The 20621-nt window shown below is 42.8% G+C and overlaps 1 protein-coding gene across 1 annotated transcript in view; it reads right to left on the bottom strand.

The window, feature by feature from the left end:
- The window catches only part of LOC311116800 (sarcoplasmic/endoplasmic reticulum calcium ATPase 1-like), a 69741-nt gene extending 50353 nt beyond the window's left edge, over positions 1-19388 (bottom strand). The window contains exons 1-3 of the mRNA XM_084191838.1: positions 19066-19388; positions 1555-1572; positions 1096-1178 (exon numbers count right to left, since the gene is read on the bottom strand). Of these exons, the coding sequence (XP_084047964.1) occupies positions 1096-1178; positions 1555-1572; positions 19066-19183 (219 nt within the window). The 5' untranslated portion in view covers positions 19184-19388. The remainder of the gene's footprint in view (positions 1-1095; positions 1179-1554; positions 1573-19065) is intronic.
- Positions 19389-20621: the final 1233 nt, after the last annotated feature.

Here is a 20621-nt window from a genome sequence, read left to right on the forward strand (position 1 = left end):
CACGGCAGTAAATAAAATCTACTAAAAACATCTGTCTCGTCCAAGACAGGAGTCTACACAGACCAGTGCACCATAGCCAATTAGAGCTACAGTAGGCATTTAGACAAACAAGCCATTTGCCACACGGGCCTGCCATCATTCACTTTGAACTGGACTGTGTGTTTACAGGCTGTAGCAATAGCGCAACTTTAGATCTTTAGCTAGAACGCATTCACCAAAAGCCACAAAAAACACCAACATAAATAGATACGCTAGCCTATTAGCCACGTTATGACTGACTTGTGATCATTGCCCTTGCTAGTTTGATTGTATTGACATTCCCAGCCTTAGTTACATTCGTCCATTTCTGTCCAAAATATTGAGTCATTGAAACTGAAACAGTGCATCCCGAATGGAGGCAACAAACAATGTACTGCACCAGGCCAGCTGTGATTTACAACCTGATAGCAATATTTTTGGGACTACCAAGAAATGTATTGGTGAATTATATTAATTATGGATTGAACTGCATCAATCTATTCTGCCAACAATGCCTTCGTGTACTTCATGAAATGTTGAGTCAAATATAACCTATTTGTAAAACCTGGTTTTGTAGCATAAACTGGGAATGTTATATTTTTGACTGATAGTATGATTGTCTGTTTGTTTCATATCTGCAAAGTAGTAAAAATGCTGTCAGTTCCACTTTAAGGAATTGTATGTGTCAGAGTGCAGGTTATCTGGTATTACTGGAAATACTAAAGTGGTATTATGCAGTATGTACAAAAAGCAGAGCTTTGAGAGCTTAGGAAAATCAAATGTCTGAACTTTCCCCATTGGCATTTCAGTATTATTAGAAATACGGAGGTAGTATGCTAAGCACTGTCTACAGGCAGAATATTATAGCTACATGATGCCCACTGTCAGGCCAGAGCAGCCTAGTTGTCAGTATCGGGCCAAGCTGCAAAGCCAGACGTCCGGTGAAGCATCCACTGTACAAAAGGCCAAACCATACAACTCTGTAATCTGAATGAGTGGAGTGAAGCAAACAGAGAGAGACGGTGACGAGCAGCAGTCAGTGATACATCCCGTCAATGGGTATTATTGGGTACTTACAAAGGAGACGCAGGCAGCTAGCAACAGGATCCTGACCAGGAGGTCCTCAAACTGCTCCACCACCAGCTCCCATAGGGACTTGCCTGCAATACACACACAGAGAGATATAGACAGCCACACCGGCTATACATCATCTTGTCACACCTAACAACTCTTAGTCAAGGCCTGATAAAGTACTGTACATACGATAATCTGAACTACAGTAAATATAGCTCACCATCTGTTGATGATATGGGCCTTCTATAGGCATACTTGTGTTCTACCAGTTATGATGCCCTGTTCTACTGACAGTGTGTCTATGTGTATCTATATGGGTGGTGCTACAACAGTCAGTGTGTACTCTGAGGGTTTTCCCTAACTGTATCTCTCTAGTACAACACAGATGATCCTAGGCTACAGGGTTAATTGTTAGCTTGTAAAGGAGGCACCAAAAGCACACTGGAAAAGGTCAATATTTACCTTCTTCAGCCGGGAGCTCTGTCAGTGTCACACCACCACCATATCCGTGGAGGAATGGAGGGAGGAGAAAGATGAAAGGAGGAGAGAGAGGATGGAGAGAGAGAGAGTAAAACAGAGAGAGGGAGGGGGAACAGCACAAACAAAGACAAGTTAATACATTTGATTAACTTAGAATAGGCTTTGAAATGCGTTTGACATGTGCATTATGGTTTCCAAAGGTGGTGGAGTAGCAATCTTTACCAAGGAACATCTTTAGTGCTCGGTTGTCTCCACCAAGTCTGTCCCCCAAAAATTGGATTTGCTGGTTTTAAGCATTAAGCTTTCAAATAGCTCTTTGTTGACTGTTGCTGGGTGTTATCGTCCACCATCAACACTGGCTTACCCTACCTACCCTAAATTCTCTCCTGAACCCTTACACTAAGTGTGAATTTGTCCTGCTAGTTGACCTAAACTTGGACATGCTTAAACCACTTGACCAAGTCTTAAAACAATGGGACTCCCTAAATCTCTCTCAGATCATTACCAATCCCACAAGGTATGACCCCAAACACCCAGAAAAGGCTACTCTCCTTGATGTCATCCTCACAAATAATCCTGATAGGTATCAATCTGGTCTTTTCTGTAATGACCTTAGTGATCACTGAAGGCCTGTGTTCGTAATGGCTGCTCAGTTAAACAACCTGTCCTGATTTGTCATAGACGCTTGCTGAAAAACTTTAATGAGCAAGCCTTCCTTCATGATCTGGCCTCTGTAAATTGGTATAGAATCAGCTTGATCCCCTCTATCGAAGATGCTTGGACCTTCATTAAAGAAAGATATTTTCAGTGGTATTGTTAACAAGCACGCCCCCATAAAGAAAATTTGAATTAAAAACCGATTCAGCCACTGGTTCGACCGTGATCTGGCAGAGTTACTCAACCTCAAAAACGCCATTAGGCGAAAGGCTTATCACACAAATACTCAGGCTGACTGGCTGTCATTCAGGCAAATGAGAAATAAGTATACAGGCTATCCAGAAGGCCAAAGTTAGTTATTTTAAAGAGCAGTTCTCTCTCTCTGTGGGTTTAACCCCAAGAAGTTCTGGAAAATGGTGAAAGACGTGGATAATAAACCCTCCTCCTCACACTTACCCATATCCCTTCAAATCAAATCAAATTTTATTTAATGTTGATGATGTGGTTGTTACTGACAAGGAGCGTATGGCTGAGCTCTTTAAAATCACCACTTTATTGAGTCAGGATTCCTATTTGACTCAGCCACGCCTCCTTGCACGTCCAACACTTCCTCATCTCCCAGCCCTTCTAATGCGACTAGCCCTGATGTTCCTCCCTCTTTTCCCCCTGCCCCGGTATACAGCTTCTCCCTGCTGGCGGTCACTGAATCTGAGGTGCTAAAGGACTAAACTTGACCATAAAAAAACATCTGGGTCAGATGGTTTAGATCCCTCAAACTCAACTCTGGACTTCGAAGCCAGTTCCACTGCGTTTTTTCATTGTTCCCCTCTAAATCAGGGACTGATTTAGACCTGGTACACCAGGTGGGTGCAATTAATTATCAGGTAGAAAAGAAAACCAGGAGGCTCCGGACCTCATAGTAAGAATTGAATAGCCCTGGTTTAGATCCTATCATCGCAGAGCCCGTCTCTCCTCTCTGGGGAGGTTCTCAGTGCTTGGAAGGCAGCCATGGTGCTTTATTTAAAAGGGGGAGATCAAGCTGACCCTAACTGTTATTTCCGTCCAATTTCTATCTTGCCCTGTGTATCAAAAGTGTTGGAAAAACTTGTCAGTAATCAACTGACTGGCTTTCTTGACGTCTATAGTATTATCTCTGGTACGCAATCTGTTTTCCGCTCAGTTTATGAGGTGTCACTGCAACTTTAAAGGTCCTAAATGACTAAGCAATGTTGTGCTGCTATCTTTATTGGCTTGGCCAAAGCTTTAGATACGGTAGACCATTCCATTCTTGTAGGTCAGCTAAGGTGTATTGGTGTCTCTGAGGGGGTCTTTGGCCTGGTTAGCCAACTACCTCTCTCAAAGAGTGCAGTGTATAAAGTCAGAACATCTGCTGTCTCATCCACTGTCTGTCACCAAGGGAGCACCCCAAGGCTCCATCCTAGGCCTCACGTTCTTCTCAATTTACATCAACAACATAGCTCAGGCAGTAGGAAGCTCTCTCATCCATTTATTTGCAGATGATATAGTCTTACTCAGCTGGCCACTCCCCGGATTTTGTGTTAAACGCTCTACAACAAAGCTTTATTAGTGTCCAGTAAGCTTTCTCTGCCGGATAACCTTGTTCTGAACACCTCCAAAACAAAAGGTAATGCGAATGCCTTGATTTGCCACCAATGCTCTTTATAGGACACATCACTGCACTCTATACTCCTCTGAAAAAAAACTGGCCATCTCTATATACCCGGCACAAGACCCATTGGTTGATGCTTATTTATAAAACCCTCTTAGGGGGGAGTGAGTCCTATCTGAGATACCTACTGCAACCCGCATCCTCCACAAACAGCACCCGTTCTGCAATCACATGTTAAAGGTCCCCAAAGCACACACATCCCTGGGTTGCTACTCTTTTCAGTTTGCTGCAGCTAGCGACTGGAACGAGCTCCAAAAAACAAGCCATTGAACAGTTTAATCTCCATCTTTACATTCAAAGACTCAATCATGGACACTCTTACTGACAGTTGTAGCTGCTTCGCATGATGTATTGTTGTCTCTACCTTTTTGCCCTTCGTGCTGTTGTCTGTGCCTAACAAAGTTTGAACCACGTTTGTGTTGCTACCATGTTGCGCTGCGTTGTTGTCATGCTGTGTTGTCGTCTTAGGTCTCTTTATGTAGTGTTGTGGTGTCTCTTGTCGTGATGTGTGTTTGTTGTACATTTTAATTTTTTATCCCAGCCGCCGTCCCCACAGGAGGCAGTCATTGTAAATAAGAATTTGTTCTTAATTGACTTGCATAGTTAAATAAAAAGGCACAAAAAAAAATCTCTATATTTAATTTCAATTCCACAGAATCCTGGAGCTTAATTCTTATGATTAGATATAAAATAAATGAAGCCTCATCATTGCAGTGCATTTCTGAACTAAAGGATTAGTCAGAGGATTACCGTCTGTTGTCATCGCTCTGACGATTTAAAAACAATGGTGTTATTCTTCAGCTCTCACTTGATCGGTTTCAGAGCGGTGTCGTTTTTCAGCTTTCAAACATAATTGATAAGGCTGAGCGTCATGTACTGTGAAATTTGATAGACAGACGACGATTAGAATTTATGTTCACTTTAAATGCTGCAGGTGTACAGTGAATGTGATTGCTGTGTAACACATGGTGTGTGTGTGTGTGTGTGTGTGTGTGTGTGTGTGTGTGTGTGTGTGTGTGTGTGTTTGAGCACGTGTGTGTGTACTGTTGTTTAGTCACTGAGCGAGCGGGCAGGCGGGTGATAGTGATGTGTGTGTGGGCGATGGATGCAAAGCAGGAAGTGTGTGGGAGGGGGAGGGAGACAAGCAGCAGAACACACTGCATCTGGCCTACAGTGAATGGAGATCACAACTATAGCTACGGTACAACACCCACCACAAAATTATGAGCAACCACCCCTCTTTACTGCACCATGCATCCATCAATACTGTGGTCATTACACCAACACTAACTCACAATGCCTCACATCGAGTGCTAAACATGCTGAAAATACTATAGCAGTACACTCCCATGGCAAAGCTAGGACCTCCTGTAAAACTGGTCTGTCTGGGCCCATGTGAGGGGAAAAACCTCCATATTAATTATTGAAACAAGGAAACTTCTCACTAGCTACAATTTCCAGTCTTACTCTAAAGTCATTCTGGAAATCCTGCCAGTTTAAAAGCATGATGGAAATCCTGTGTTCTGAAACCGTCTTTTGACTCTGCTAAGGAAGGACTGGCATTGGAGGATTCACATGGGGATCAAACATCACAGACACACATGCCACGGAAAGAAAAATAATATAATTTCAGGACCATTGGAATTAGAGTTAATCAGGACCTTTTGAATTATTCCTACCAACTTTCCGATGAACCAGTAGGAAAGCAAAAAGGAGAAGTATTTTGATCATTTCATGTTAAAATACCCTTTAATTAAATTGCTTTGTATTGACAGGGTCCGTACAGTACATGGAAAAACGTAATGGCTTGCAGCAGTACAAAGGGGGGTATTGTGCTTGGAAGAACAGTCTTCTGTCTTTCTATATTTCCACTGATGATGTTATCCAAGTAGGCAGAGTGGAGGGGCAAGATGAAGCAGAGGAGAAACTACTGTCATTGAAAACTGCACCATAAATATCAACTAGTGAATGCAACAACAACAAAAAGTTATTTCAGTCATAGCCCTACAGCATTGTATTCCTTCTTAGTTCCTAACCAATTATCTGTTCAAATATTTATCGTCTTTTCATCATCAGAAGCATTTTTGCCTCATCCTCACACACAGTCATCTGTATAGCTACGATGACTCATTGTAAATGAGAATGTATTTAGTCTTTCACCATGCATGTAGAGACTCAAGGTGACTTCCCTGAGCTGAACGTGGTAAACCCTTTTGGAGAACTTTTTTGCACTGAGAACTTTAAACCCTTTTGCACTGTGCCAGAGCCTCCTGAAATGTCTGTGCGAACTAGAGGAAACTGTCCCGCTGTTTTCCTTAATAAGGCCTTTTCCCTATTGCTGTGCCTCCCCACTTGTGTAAGGCTGGCTGCAGTTCCTAGTACTGCTGGAGGGAGAGACAAAGGGAGGCTTGCTAGACGGGAGCAAGGGAGGGAGGGAGGAAAGGAGGGAGGGAGGGCTGAACGGGGTTCCCCAGCACTCTGTGCCAAGGATTCCCTCCTTGCTGTTGTCATCTGGGTTGTGTCAGCCTCAGCCTGCCCAGGCACATTCCGACAGACTTCACCACGCCTCTTTTTTTCTCTTGCTGGCTCTCCCTTTATCTCTCATGTCTCTCTCTTGCTCTTATTTTCTGTCCCCCCCGCCCTACCAACCTCTCATGCCCCCCGTCCCTCGTGTGCAGACAGATAATGAAAACAAGAGCCAGCCTGTTTAGACACTACCAGTCCAACCAGTGGGGAACCACTTCCTGGTTACAGTAGCCAACAACAGAACAGAGGTGTTCCATGTCCAAGCCCGTGGCCAGCAAACCTGGGTTCAACTAGCATTTGAAATCATTTAAAATACTTTAGCTGGGCTTGATCGAGCTTGCCTGTTGCAATGGGACAAATGGAATCTTTGCTAAAGTGCAAACCCTGCCCACCTGGTACTCCAGACAGGCTAAAGCAGATCCTTAAAGTATTTGAAAGATTTCAGAGAGTTTTTGAACCCAGAGACAGCAACAGAGAGCCAGGAGAAGCAGCAGGAAATGTACTATCATGACTAGGACATGGGATCTGCTGATACAGTAGCTTTCACAACAGCTTCCTAGTACACTCAGACGCACGCACGCACGCACACTTCTTTAATTTCTCCTTTAAAAGCATTACAGCTCTAATCATTAGGCAGAGTTATAAACTACACATCATAATAATATGGAAAGCACAGCAACGGCTAGATTTTCGAGGCACTCTCAGGCTCAACTGTAAATATGTGAACGTTTGCCATGGCTAATTGGCTTGTGGACACTACTGGAAAACAGTGTTTCATTGGATAACGTCACCAACACCGATCCCACATTTTATAAAACCCAAAATAATTGTTATGCAATGCATAGAAACTTGATACATCTCTACACTACACTATACACTACACTACACACTGGGTTGGCATCCCAAATGGCAGTCTATTCTCTGTATCATGCACTGCTTTTGACCACTATTTAGGGAATACAGTGCCTTGCAAAAGTATTCATCCCCCTTGGCGTTTTTCCTATTTTGTTGCATTACAGCCTGTAACTTAAATTGATTTTTATTTGGATTTCATGTAATGGACATACACAAAATAGTCCAAATTGGTGAAGTGAAATGAAAACAAAATCTTTCAACAAATAACGGAAAAGTGGTGCGTGCATATGTATTCACCCCCTTTGCTATGAAGCCCCTAAATAAGATCTGGTGCAACCAATTACCTTCAGAAGTCACATAATTAGTTAAATAAAGTCCACCTGTGTGCAATCTAAGTGTCACATGATCTCAGTATATATATACATACACATACACACACACACACACACACACACACACACCTGTTCTGAAAGGCCCCAGAGTCTGCAACACCACTAAGCAAGGGGCACCACCAAGCAAGCGGCACCATGAAGACCAAGGAGCTCTCCAAACAGGTCAGGGACAAAGTTGTGGAGAAGTACAGATCAGGGTTGGGTTATAAAAAAATATCTGAAACGTTGAACATCCCACGGAGCACCATTAAATCCATTATTAAAAAATAGAAAGAATATGGCACCACAACAAACCTGCCAAGAGAGGGCCGCCCACCAAAACTCACGGACCAGGCAAGGAGGGCATTAATCAGAGAGGCAACAAAGAGACCAAAGATAACCCTGAAGGAGTTGCAAAGCTCCACAGAGGAGATTGGAGTATCTGTCCATAGGACCACTTTAAGCCGTACACTCCACAGAGCTGGGCTTTACGGAAGAGTGGCCAGAAAAAAGCCATTGCTTAAAGAAAGAAATAAGCAAACACGTTTGGTGTTTGCCAAAAGCCATGTGGGAGACTCCCCAAACATATGGAAGAAGGTACTCTGGTCAGATGAGACTAAAAATTAGCTTTTTGGCCATCAAGGAAAATGCTATGTCTGGCGCAAACCCAACACCTCTCATTACCCCGAGAACACCATCCCCACAGTGAAGCATGGTGGTGGCAGCATCATGCTGTGGGGATGTTTTTTTTTTTTTTTTATCAGCAGGGACTGGGAAACTGGTCAGAATTGAAGGAATGATGGATGGCGCTAAATACAGGGAAATTCTTGAGGGAAACCTGTTTCAGTCTTCCAGAGATTTGAGCCTGGGACGGAGGTTCACCTTCCAGCAGGACAATGACCCTAAGCATACTGCTAAAGCAACACTCGAGTGGTTTAAGGGGAAACATTTACATGTCTTGGAATGGCCTAGTCAAAGCCCAGACCTCAATCCATTTGAGAATCTGTGGTATGACTTAAAGATTGCTGTACACCAGCGGAACCTATCCAACTTGAAGGAGCTGGAGCAGTTTTGCCTTGAAGAATGGGCAAAAATCCCAGTGGCTAGATGTGCCAAGCTTATAGAGACATGCCCCAAGAGACTTGCAGCTGTAATTGCTGCAAAAGGTAGCTCTACAAAGTATTGACTTTGGGGGGGAGTGAATAGTTATGCACGCTCAAGTTCAGTTTGTCTTATTTCTTGTTTGTTTCACAAGAAAACATATTTTGCATCTTCAAAGTGGTAGGCATGTTGTGTAAATCAAATGATACAAACCCCCAAAAAATCCATTTTAATTCCACGTTGTAAGGAACAAAATAGGAAAAACGCCAACGGTGGTGAATACTTTCGCAAGCCACTATAGGTCAAAGGTTGTGCACTAAATACGGAACAGGGTGTCATTTGGGACACGCCGTGGCTCTCTGGGCATCTAAAGTGAACTTTACTGCTGGTGCCTTTATAAAAACCCTCTTAGGCCACACTCAACCCTATCTGAGATACCTACTGCATCCCTCATCCTCCACATACAACACCTGTTCTGCCAGTCACATTCTGTTAAAGTTCCCCAAAGCACACACATCCCTGGGTCGCTCCTCTTTTCAGTTCGCTGCAGCTATCGACTGGAATGAGCTGCAAAAAACACTCAAACTGGACAGTTTTATATCCATTTCTTCATTCAAAGACTCGATCATGGACATTCTTACTGACACTTGTGGCTGCTTCGCGTGATGTATTGTTGTCTCTACCTTCTTGCCCTTTGTGCCGTTGTCTGTGCCCAATAATGTGTGTACCATGTTTTGTGCTGCTACCATGTTGTGCTGCTGCCATGTTGTGTTGCTACCGTGTTGCTGTCATGTTGTGTTGCTACCATACTTTGTTGTTGTCTTAGGTCTCTCTTTATGTAGTGTGGTGGTGTCTCTTGTCGTGACGTAAATGTAAATAGTCCAGGTGGCCATTTGATTAATTGTTCAGCAGTCTTATGGCTTGGGGTGGAAGCTGTTAAGGAGCCTTTTGGACCTAGACTTGGCGCTCCGGTACCGCTTGCCGTGCAGTAGCAGAGAGAACAGTCTATGACTTAGGCCTTCCTCTGACACCACCTAGTATATAGGTCCTGGATGGCAGGAAGCTTGGCCCCAGTGATGTACTGAGCCGTATGCACTACCTTCTGTAGCGCCTTACGGTCGGATGCCGAGCAGTAGGCGGTGATGCCTAGTTAAATAAAAGGTTAAATAAAATACATTTACAGTGGGATAATAAACGGGTGGCCAGGAGATGCCCTCGGTCGGCCCGTAGAGTTGGTCTAGTGCTGCACTCAGGAAAATAGCCAGTGTTATTAAAATAAATAGCAGAAGGCCATAGAGAGCAGAGCAAAGCAGAGCAGTCAGCTATAGCACTCGGTCTGTCTGAGAGTTAAAGACCCAGGGCAAGCCAGACTGACACTGTAGCTATGCTGTGGGAATACAAATCTGGTCTAGAAATGGTATAATGGTGAACTCTGGTGACCCACTGCACCTTCCTCTGACCCCCAAAGGTATGCATGCATTAACCATATAATGTATTAGATGTGAATGATAAGGGCCATAGACTTTAACACACTACTCTGTGGATTTTGTTATTATTATTATTTTTAACCTTTATTTAACTAGGCAAGTCAGTTAAGAACAAATTCTTATTTACAATGACGGCCTACACCGACCAAACCCGGACGACGCTTTCCCAATTGTGCGCCGCCCTATGGGACTCCCAATCACGGCCGGTTGTGATACAGCCTGGAATTGAACCAGGGGGTCTGTAGTGACGCCTCAAGCACCGAGATGCAGTGCCTTAGACCGCTGCGCCACTCGGGAGCATGTCAATCATTTAATCATTCATATTAATAGAAATGGAGGGTGGAGGAGGGTGCACCTTCATTCCCTGGAGAGGCAGAGGTGTGTAACCATGAGTGTGTAAGGGTCTGGTGTTTGTGTGTATGTCACTGCCTGATTGGATAGCCCCCATCAGGTCAGTGTGAGGGCAGGGGATGGAGTTCATTCAGTAAGTCAGTCCTTACTACACTCCAATATGGAGGTACAGAAGAGGAGTACTCACAGTATCTTTATGAGAGTATCATGATCAGGGTGACTAACCTAATGTAGCAGGCGTAGAAAGATGCCTGTGGAGTCCCCACTGCCGTTTTTCAGAAGAAACAGAAGTTAGGTTGAAAATACTGTATCCCAGGCTCATCTGCCCACTCGACGACAACCCCCCCATTGCGCAATTGCTTACTAGCGTTAGCACAATGACTGGAAGTCTATGTAACGGCAGGTATGCCAGTAGATCCACCATAGACTTCCAGTCATGCCGCTAATGCTAGTTACCATTGGCTTGCGAAACTAACTCTACCTTCCTTCATACTAGAGGCAGAGACATAAAAAGGGTATCCATGAGTTCATCTGACTGAAGTAAATAAAGGGTCTCATTGCCAAAATCCCGAAGCATCCCTTTAAGTAAATATAGAAAACTTAGCTGTATTTTTGGTGATTGTCTCTCAGGAGCAATGGATGGATCACTTTATGTCAATCAAATTGAGTACATTTAAAATGTTGGTGTACTGGCCCTTTAAATGGCAGTCGTTTTTAACCACAGAGATGGATAGAGCTACAGTATCATCATTCTATCGGTCCCATTATGGCGGCTGTGAACGCACGGACAGCGCCATTGAGGCAATCTCCATTTTGAAGTAGTACATTTTCTTATTTTGTGTTTGATAAATGCATACATCTTATTTTCGTGATTTACCACCACCTGCAGTGTTGGAGTCCTGAACCAATTCTTGTGTCATTCATTTGTGGCCACTAGATGGTACTGTTAAAACCATTTACAAACCATTGCACACAATGTTAAGATGAAGAAAATGCTGTGATCATTCACTGATAGCTCCCAACTCATCCCACCCTGTTGACTACTTTAAAATGGTGGAATGGCTTACATAGCGGTTGGGTCCTCTATCCATCTCTGTGTTTTTACACAAATGTATATTTATTTCACATTTCTAAAAATGTGGTCCTCTGTAGCTCAGCTGGTAGAGGACGGCGCTTGTAACGCCAAGGTAGTGGGTTCGATCCCCGGGACCACCCATACACAAAAAAAAAAAAAAATGTATGCACGCATGACTGTAAGTCGCTTTGGATAAAAGCGTCTGCTAAATGGCATATTATATATTATTATTATATAAAAACTAAAATGATACTACAATCAACTGATGGTAAAATTAGCTTTTTAGTACTAATGTGTACTGTACTTTGGAAAAAAGCTGCACATTTAAGGGACCATTTATATTTTCGTTTTACAGAATATGCAAATGTCCTGTAATTATGCTGTTTCTGTTATATATTTTTTCAGATAACATTATTTACATTTTTAATTATGTTTTGATAATAATTCAGTTGATATTTTGTTATGATTGTTGTTCCCCCCCCCCCCCCCCCCCCCCCCGATAGTGTCATAAAAATCCATGTCTGTAAAATATGTTGGTAGTATGAGGGTTAATCAGTTTGACTGAATGGCTGATCAAACACGTGGGTGCGTGCTTGCAGCTCAGCTCAGAGCTGCTTCTGCTTAGCTCAGTGACTCAACATCTATCTCAAGAAGGCCACAGTGAGTCTGTGACTGACTGCAGAGGTGGGAGGAGAGAATGAAAAAAGAGGGATAAGTTAGCACAGGATCCCAAATGCTTTACTCTGCAAAGTAGAACAGAACAGAGCCCACTGGACGAGGGACATGACTCGACACCTCAAGGACTGAAGACATTCTGTTAAACTCGCCTCTCCAAAGTGTTATAAAACACAATTTTCTATTTAAACAGGAAGGAATAATTATTTGCAGTTGCAATGCTGGCTGCAATACAATTAAAGGAGTAAACAGTGATATGAAGAGTGGAAGTGTGTAAGGGGCAGGGTTAGTTTGAGAGGAAGTAGTATTTGACAGGAAATAGTAGATAACTGATTACTCTCCAGCCTGGTCACAGAGCAAAACGTATTATATGTTACTAAAATCCCTGAAACTCCATTTAGTATGATAAGTTACGTTAGGTTACATTATTTGACCCATTTAGTATGACATTATGTTCGATAAGACAGTAGGTTACTTAAGGCAAAAACGAAAGTAGGGTGGTTGGTCGGGCATATAACGCAAACGTCTAGCAACCCAAAGGTTGCATGTTCGAATCTCATTACGGACACCTTTAGCATTTTAGCCCACTATTTACTAATTTTTAGCTACTTTGCAATTACGTAGCATGTTAGCTAAACCCTTCCCCTAACCTAGCTTGCGACCAAGTTAAAGTTAGCCACCTAGCAAACGTTAGCCACAACAAATTGGAATTCTAACATATAATACTTATTTCAAATTTGTAACATATTGTACAGACTGCAATTTGTAACAGATCATACGAATTGTAATTTGTAACATACTATACATCCTACAATTCATATTATATTGTATGACCTAACGTCATGACAACTATCATACTAAATGGCGTGGCACAGATTTTTGTAACATACAGTCAGGTCCATAAATATTTGGACACATTATTTTAGCTGTCTACCACAGCATATTGGAGTTGAAATTAAATAATGAACATGAGCAGAAAGTGCAGACTTTCAGCTTTAATTTGAGGGTATTTAAAAATATTTACATCCAAATCGGGTGAACGGTGTAGGAATTACAGTACTTTTTATGTGGTCCCCCCTTTTTAAGGGACCAAAAGTAATTGGACAATTGGCTGCTCAGCTGTTCCATGGCCAGGTGTGTGTTATTCCCTCATTAGTTCATTTACAAGGAAGCAGATAAAAGGTCTAGAGTTGATTTCAAGTGTGGCATTTGCATTTGGAATCTGTTGCTGTTAACCCTCAATATGAAGTCCAAAGAGCTGTCACTGCCAGTGAAGCAAGCCATCATTAGACTCAAAAATCAAAACAAACCCATCAGAGAGATAGCAAAAACATTAGGTGTGGCCAAATCAACTATTTGGTACATTCTTAAAAAAGGAAGAACACACTGGTGAGCTCAGGAACACCAAAGGGCCTGGAAGACCATGGAAAACAGCTGTGGTGGATGACAGAATAATTATTTCCCTGGTGAAGAAAAACCCCTTCACAACAGTTGGCCAGATCAAGAACACCCTCCAGGAGGTAGGTGTATCTGTGTCAAAGTCAACAATCAAGAGAAGACTTCACCAGAGTAAATTCAGAGTTACCACAAGATGTAACCATTGGTAAGCCTCAGAAACAGGAAGACCAGATCAACTTGTACCAGAATGATGGGAAGAGAAGAGTATGGAGAAGGGAAGGAACTGCTCATGAACCGAAGCATATCACCTCATCTGTGAAGCATGGTGGAGGTAGTGTTATGGTGTGGGCATGTATGGCTGCCAATGGAACGGGTTACCTTGTATTTATTGATGTGGTGACTGCTGACAAAAGCAGCAGGATGTATAAAAATTAACCGTGGGTTCATACAATAATTTTGACAAAACCCTTAAATTAAAGATTCAAGTCTACACTTAAAGCGCATCTTGATTGTTTCCTTTCAAATCCATTGTGGAGGCCATTACAGAGCCAAAATGATGCAAATTGTGTCACTGTCCAAATACTTATGGACCTGACTGTATAATGCGTTTTGCTCTGAGACCAGGTTGAACTCTCACATACTGTACACATTCTACAGTGGAAGTCAGGGTTGGACAAAGTGTTGTGTCACAGGATATGCATCAACAGTATGCTCCTTTTCCAACAAGGAAATAGTAACTGAGTAGGAGTTGTGGTTATACAGTAATATTGAGTAATGTATTGCACAATGATATGATATATTATGGCTATGGCATTAAAATAAAACAGGATGTTTTAACAGAAGCCAAACCCTAACACCATTTGCAGAATAAACATCAAAACAGGAAGAGTTTTATATACATTTTAAACTTGTAGCTCAATTGGTAGAGCATGGCGCTTGTAACGCCAGGGTAGTGGGTTCGATCCCCGGGACCACCCATACGTAAAAATTTATGCACACATGACTAAGTCGCTTTGGATAAAAGCGTCTGCTAAATGGCATATTATTATTAATTATTACATACATTTTTTCCTATTAACAAAACATGGGTGATTATTGTAGGGTTCTGGTCACCCAGGGTGTGTTTCTGTTTTACCCGTAGTAGGTTTGGGGCAGTGGAGGCTGCTGAGGGGAGGACGGCTCATAATAAATGGCTGGAATGGAGCGAACAGAATGGCATCAAACACAAGGAAACACGTTCGAGCAAGCCAAACAGCGCCCCTCTATCTTAATATATGTAGCCCATGTATCTGATGCTGTCTGGACAAAAATAGTTTGACATACCATCAGATACATGGGCTACACATACATGTCCTCGGCGAGATGGCAATATTATCAGCAGCACCTGTCTTTTTACTAAAGAAATGCGTTTAGTAAGGTATTTTGTCAGTTAAAATTAAATCATCTTTATTTTTCTTTTTTATGCCCCACCCTGAAAGTGTCTCATTGATGCAGCTTAATTTCAATGAAAGTCCCATTTGCAATCATATCGTGTGAAACAATAAATGGGAACTCGAGTGGAGCATGGGGGGGAGGGGGACTCAAGCGGAGAAAAAAAATAAAATAAAATTATTACTAGTAAAATAATATAAATATTATGCCCAGCTCACGCGGCCCCTTGATGATGTAAGACCTGAGGCAATTGCCTGTTCTGCCTAATGGTAAGTCCGCCATTGCACGTTCAGACCTGGCTATGGCTTCTTTTACTCTGCACACACTGAGTTGCGGTCTTCACAAGTCACACCAGCAGACAAAAAGTGAGTGTGTATTTGTGTGTGTGTGTGTGTGTGTGTGTCTGGCTGGCTGTGCACATGAACGCTTATGAGTGCAAGTGTGTTTGTGTGTACGGCTGTATGTGTTGCTGTGCGCAGTCTGTGCACATGTGTCTGTGTCTGTGCACATGGGGGGGGGTGAACTGAAGTAGCAAGGCCACTGAGAGTGAGTCGCAATGGGCAGTGAGGACAGAAGGCCAGCCAACCTCCCACCACCTCCTCCCCTCATGGCTTTGTAGAGAAGGTCACTGAGGCTCTGAGACCTGGCCAACTTTCCAACATCTGGGAGTGGGACCAACACAGCTACAGCTATTTACAGTACTGTCCCTAAAACATGATGCATCTGGAGCTAGGAGCTGATCTCAGTGCAACAGTAGTACACAAAAACAACAAGTACAGTTTGATCAATCAAATCACCTTATTTCTGAGAAAATTAATTGGCCAAAAAATTTTTTTACAAGATTTGAAATCACATGCTGATGACATTTGATAAAGGCACATGAGAGATCGAGATCAAGGTTGCTTGAAATGCCCTTTTCAAGACAGACGTGAAGAGACCACATCAGCTAGTCTAGAACATCCTGTTTCACAGTCGAAAGATGGAGGTTAAGATGTAATGTTAGTGCAAAATAATTTGACTAGTTTGGCTGTTCCTCTTAACAGGAAGGAAAGAAGATGAATACTCTGCTTGTTAGTGTTTATCACTGTGTGTACACAACAAATAATTAAAAAAACCAACTCATTAATTGACATCCAACATTTTGACCATATTCATGTCATCAACCCACCAAATGTCCCAGTTTTGAATATGAGATAAAACACATTGTTGAAACGTTTGTGTTGTGTGACCTCAGACCAGAAAGCCATAACAAAAATGTTTTCCCCCTCTAACAGTTTCAAAATAAAAGAGGATATGGCCTCCATAATGATACCACAGGTTTGACTAGGGGTGAGGCAGAAAAAGCAGGCCTAAAACACAAGTCTGTGTACTAAGCTAGGAAAACAGAAACCACAAGGCACCAACCACCACTGCCAGGGCATAAGTTTCATCTTTAACCTCAGACAGTAGTACCAACAGTGACGATCATCGGGCTTAAAATGGGGTCTCCCCTCCAATGCCCATGGTCGTGATCATTAGGGAAAACAGTAGCAAAACGTTTTCCAACACAAAACGAAACGAGCAAATCCATATAGTCCAGTCCTTTTTAATTTCCATTCGGTGCCTAATGAACACAACCCCGGTGGTCAGACACTCCATCCAGGGGAGTTCCAGGGCCAGACAGAGCGTGAAATAGGCCTCCCGTCCCGTCCTGTGCTGACGTAGGAATGTTATGTCTGCGTCTACAAAACTGGCACGCCATATATCTTCCCCTGGAATGCTGCTAGTACCTCCTACAGCAGAGTGGAAAACACAAAGGGATCTGAGGGGGCTTCCCTAATTCATAACCTTTTTTGGTTACTGTACCCCCAAATATATTATTCAATAGATTTTTCTCTGCCACAAATATGCCCTTATCAGTCTTCCCCCTATAGACAGGCCAGCCTGGCCAGGTACCCCCAGGGTACTGCCATGCAGCAATAACCTACTTAATCCTGTGTCTGTGTTTACTAGTAAGAGGTTAGATTACAGGACTTCTTTGTTTGTGGCCATGTTGTCTGTGTGTAATGATTATGGCTATATAATAAGTCTACTGCACAGCTCCTGTATGGAAACAACCTGTCCCTGTGTCAGAGAGAGAGAAGTAATCATGGAGGGTTTGTAATAGAAATGGATGCCGCCCACACACAGAGAACAGTGGCTCCCTCCCTGCAACAAACACCAAACTCACATTAAGTAATTGCAGTCAACTACAAAGGCAGGTTGTGGTCGGTTTGTCAGTAGAGGGAATGAGCCATTCAGTATGCTACACACATCACTCAGCTGAGACATGTAGCTACTAAAACAGCTAATAGCAACACAGCTGTTTAATGTGTTGTTGGCTGTGTTGAGAAAGACATAGGCCACGTTCAACAGGCAAACAGTGTGGAATGTTGCAGATAGAAATGTCATGAAAAGAACTGACAAGATTGCTTATTCTACATGTCAGAGAGGCATGTTTGTTCTACTCAATATATTTATATCTGAATGTTCCAAAACGTTGTGCCCTGGTGAACGTGACCCTGGTTTACAGCCAAGAAAGAAAAGGGTATTCCCTTAAGCATTTATCTCTGCAAACACACACACACACACACACCACAAACACACACAGCGAGAGAGGAAGTCAATTCACACAGCTAACAGTGGAAGATGCTATCTGCAACAAGACATTTATTTTTCCATGAAGTCATCGAAGCCACACATAAGCCTCTGGGTAGGTCTGTGCAACAAAGGACTGCTGTTTCACTCTGACAAAACAGCAGCTCTCCTCTATGGCTAAACGACACCAGCCACCATGCAAATTAATGGCAGGCCATAGACTCAGAAGGACAGTAGTAACGGTGTTGACAGACGCCAAGTTCAATACAACACATAAATTAAAGACCACCATCTCTACATTCGAGATGAGGGCTTTAACTGGGGGATTAAACACAATAAACTCATGGAACAAAATACGTTCAACATGATGCTGCTGCAGCATCAACATGTTGTAGCCTATAAAAACCCCTTGTGCACATTGAGCGATGGCCCTGGAATTTTGTTTGCAGATTACACACACGTCAGCACTGATGTATAGCTTTCTCTCAGAAGTAGAGTAAGAGAGTTTCCTCATTTTATAAATGTTCTCATTGTCATTATGGAACTAAAACCAACTATGTGGGTGTGCCGTGTTAAGCATGTCGTTTTGGCCAACCCCCTGTCCCTCCAATGGGGGTGTCATGGTGGAATACATAATTATCACCAAAAAGATCACTAAATGCCCCAGTAGCCTACCATGGCATCAGCCCCAAATTGAAAGTGTTACACAAAATAATATTCTTAATGAATATGTTGTCGTTAATGAACGTGGCATTATTATTATACCCCAAAGGCTCTCCATAAATGCATTGCAAAACGGATGTGATATACTTCCTGCGTCAATACAGGTGTAACATTAATAGCATATACTATTAATAATCAAGTTCACGTTTTCACACAGTCCGATCCGTGATGAGGAGCGTAGCGTTCGGGTTCAGTGCCTCGATCGTGCGTCCTTCCCCACACAACTTTGTGCAGAGCGAGAAACGCAATGTAGCTCGGTGAAGTACGATAAATGACTTTAAAACAGCGGTGAGTAGCCTCGCGCATAAGATCAGTCTAAATATGTAGGCTGGAAGGAACAATTACAGGCTGTAGGCGACTGATATTCGTGTTTTCAACCTGTACGTTTTCCAATAAGGCGCGGGGAAATAATGTAACCAATTTCCCTAAACTGGGCAATGATATCCGTGCCCGTGGTAGAATTGCATTCAACACTCACGCAGGTAAACTGAATAACAGTGAAAATACAACATCAGCAACAATATGTTTCCTACTCACCGTTAGGTCCATATTTTTCTAAATTGGATTTCACTTGTTCAAGGGTGAGTCCAGTGTTTTCATTCACACCAAAGTTCTCTAAAACTTCAGATGCGGATTTAGTGTGCGCGTTATCCATCTCGGAGTTAGAACTGACTAGCTAAACAATTAAATGAAAAGTCATGTAGTTAAATATATAACATCTATTACGACAATAAAGGACTAATAAACAACAGTCGTTTTCTAACGATGTGCCTTGCGTTCAGACTGCCAAGCGGAGGTGGATCTGCCTGCGTAGACCGTCACCTGTCTCCTCTTCTGCGAGCCGACGATTTGATTCCGGATTCCTGTTCGCGACACTGCTATTGCCCAATAGATAAGATTGCAGTCCGCGCCTCATCAAAATCAGAAGGTGTGTTGTGTTGGTACTGGGAGGGACTGCCTCTTTCGTGAGTAAGCGTGTTTGAGCACTCCCTTGCGTTCCTATTGGTTGTCATTACCTGAGTGGAGAGCGCTGTTCAACTCCCACATCCTCCACATCCTTTTGGTAAGCCAAATATGGAAGCCCTTGTCTTCTCGGTTAAATATCTTATGCACTGCATATGAAAAGTCACAGGAGGTAATACGATATCACTCTCAAGGTACAGATGTTTCATATATGTCATTAGTTCATGCTTGAAACCGAGGTTATAGCTCTACCCCTTTGGCGCAAGAGTAGGCCTATGTGCATCATCTTGTGCAAGCTGGTACTTAAAGACTCCTAAACGCACTCGCAGAAAATAAAACTTTACTTTTCTTGTACATCTCGGAATAGCGGTGGCCTACATCTCTCTAAATAGTTTGCCAATTGAGTGTAATCAAACGTTGCCTGATCTAATACTACCAGTACCACACAACTCATACACAGCACTTAACTTCACACTATGAGGTAGCTAAGGACATTTACATTTACATTTTAGTCCTATCCAGAGCGACTTACAGTTAGTGAGTGCATACATTTTCAGTGTTCTTGAAAGGCCTGCACCTGAGTCATCCTTCAATCATTCTGACCCTTTCTCAGTTCTGACCTCACCACTTATTGATGTGGTGAAACTGTTCATTTCAGACGTTGAGGTAGGAGTAACCTACACAAGGAAGGGGAAGTTGTAGGTCCAAGTTGTATCCTCTTATGTAAGACTCATCAATGTGCCTTTACTGCAGTTAGATCTCCTTATCCCTGGCTATGCAGAAGATGAGAAGGCCCAGTACTGTACTGTAGTATAGGGTGCAGGCAGTAGGCAGTGGGCTGGGAGGACTACTTTTGGAGTATAAAGGGAACAAGGTGCTCTAGTTATGTCCTATCTCACAGCTGGGCTCCTCTATCTCTCACAGCTCAACTTATTTATAACTTAAAGCGCTTACATAACTTTCAGAACTATACGGTATAGATCAACTCTGAGAAACATGCCTACCACTAGAGGTGGGGAGCCATGGTGGACCCTCTATACATCCAATGGGGCCAATATGACTAAATGAAAAGCAAGTCATACATCCCTCCCACTACATCAGGTCAAAACCAGGTTTGGCCCCCTCTGTCT

The sequence above is a fragment of the Coregonus lavaretus genome, assembly GCF_964263955.1.
Source record: "Coregonus lavaretus genome assembly, contig: HAP1_SCAFFOLD_650, whole genome shotgun sequence".
NCBI lineage: Eukaryota > Metazoa > Chordata > Actinopteri > Salmoniformes > Salmonidae > Coregonus > Coregonus lavaretus.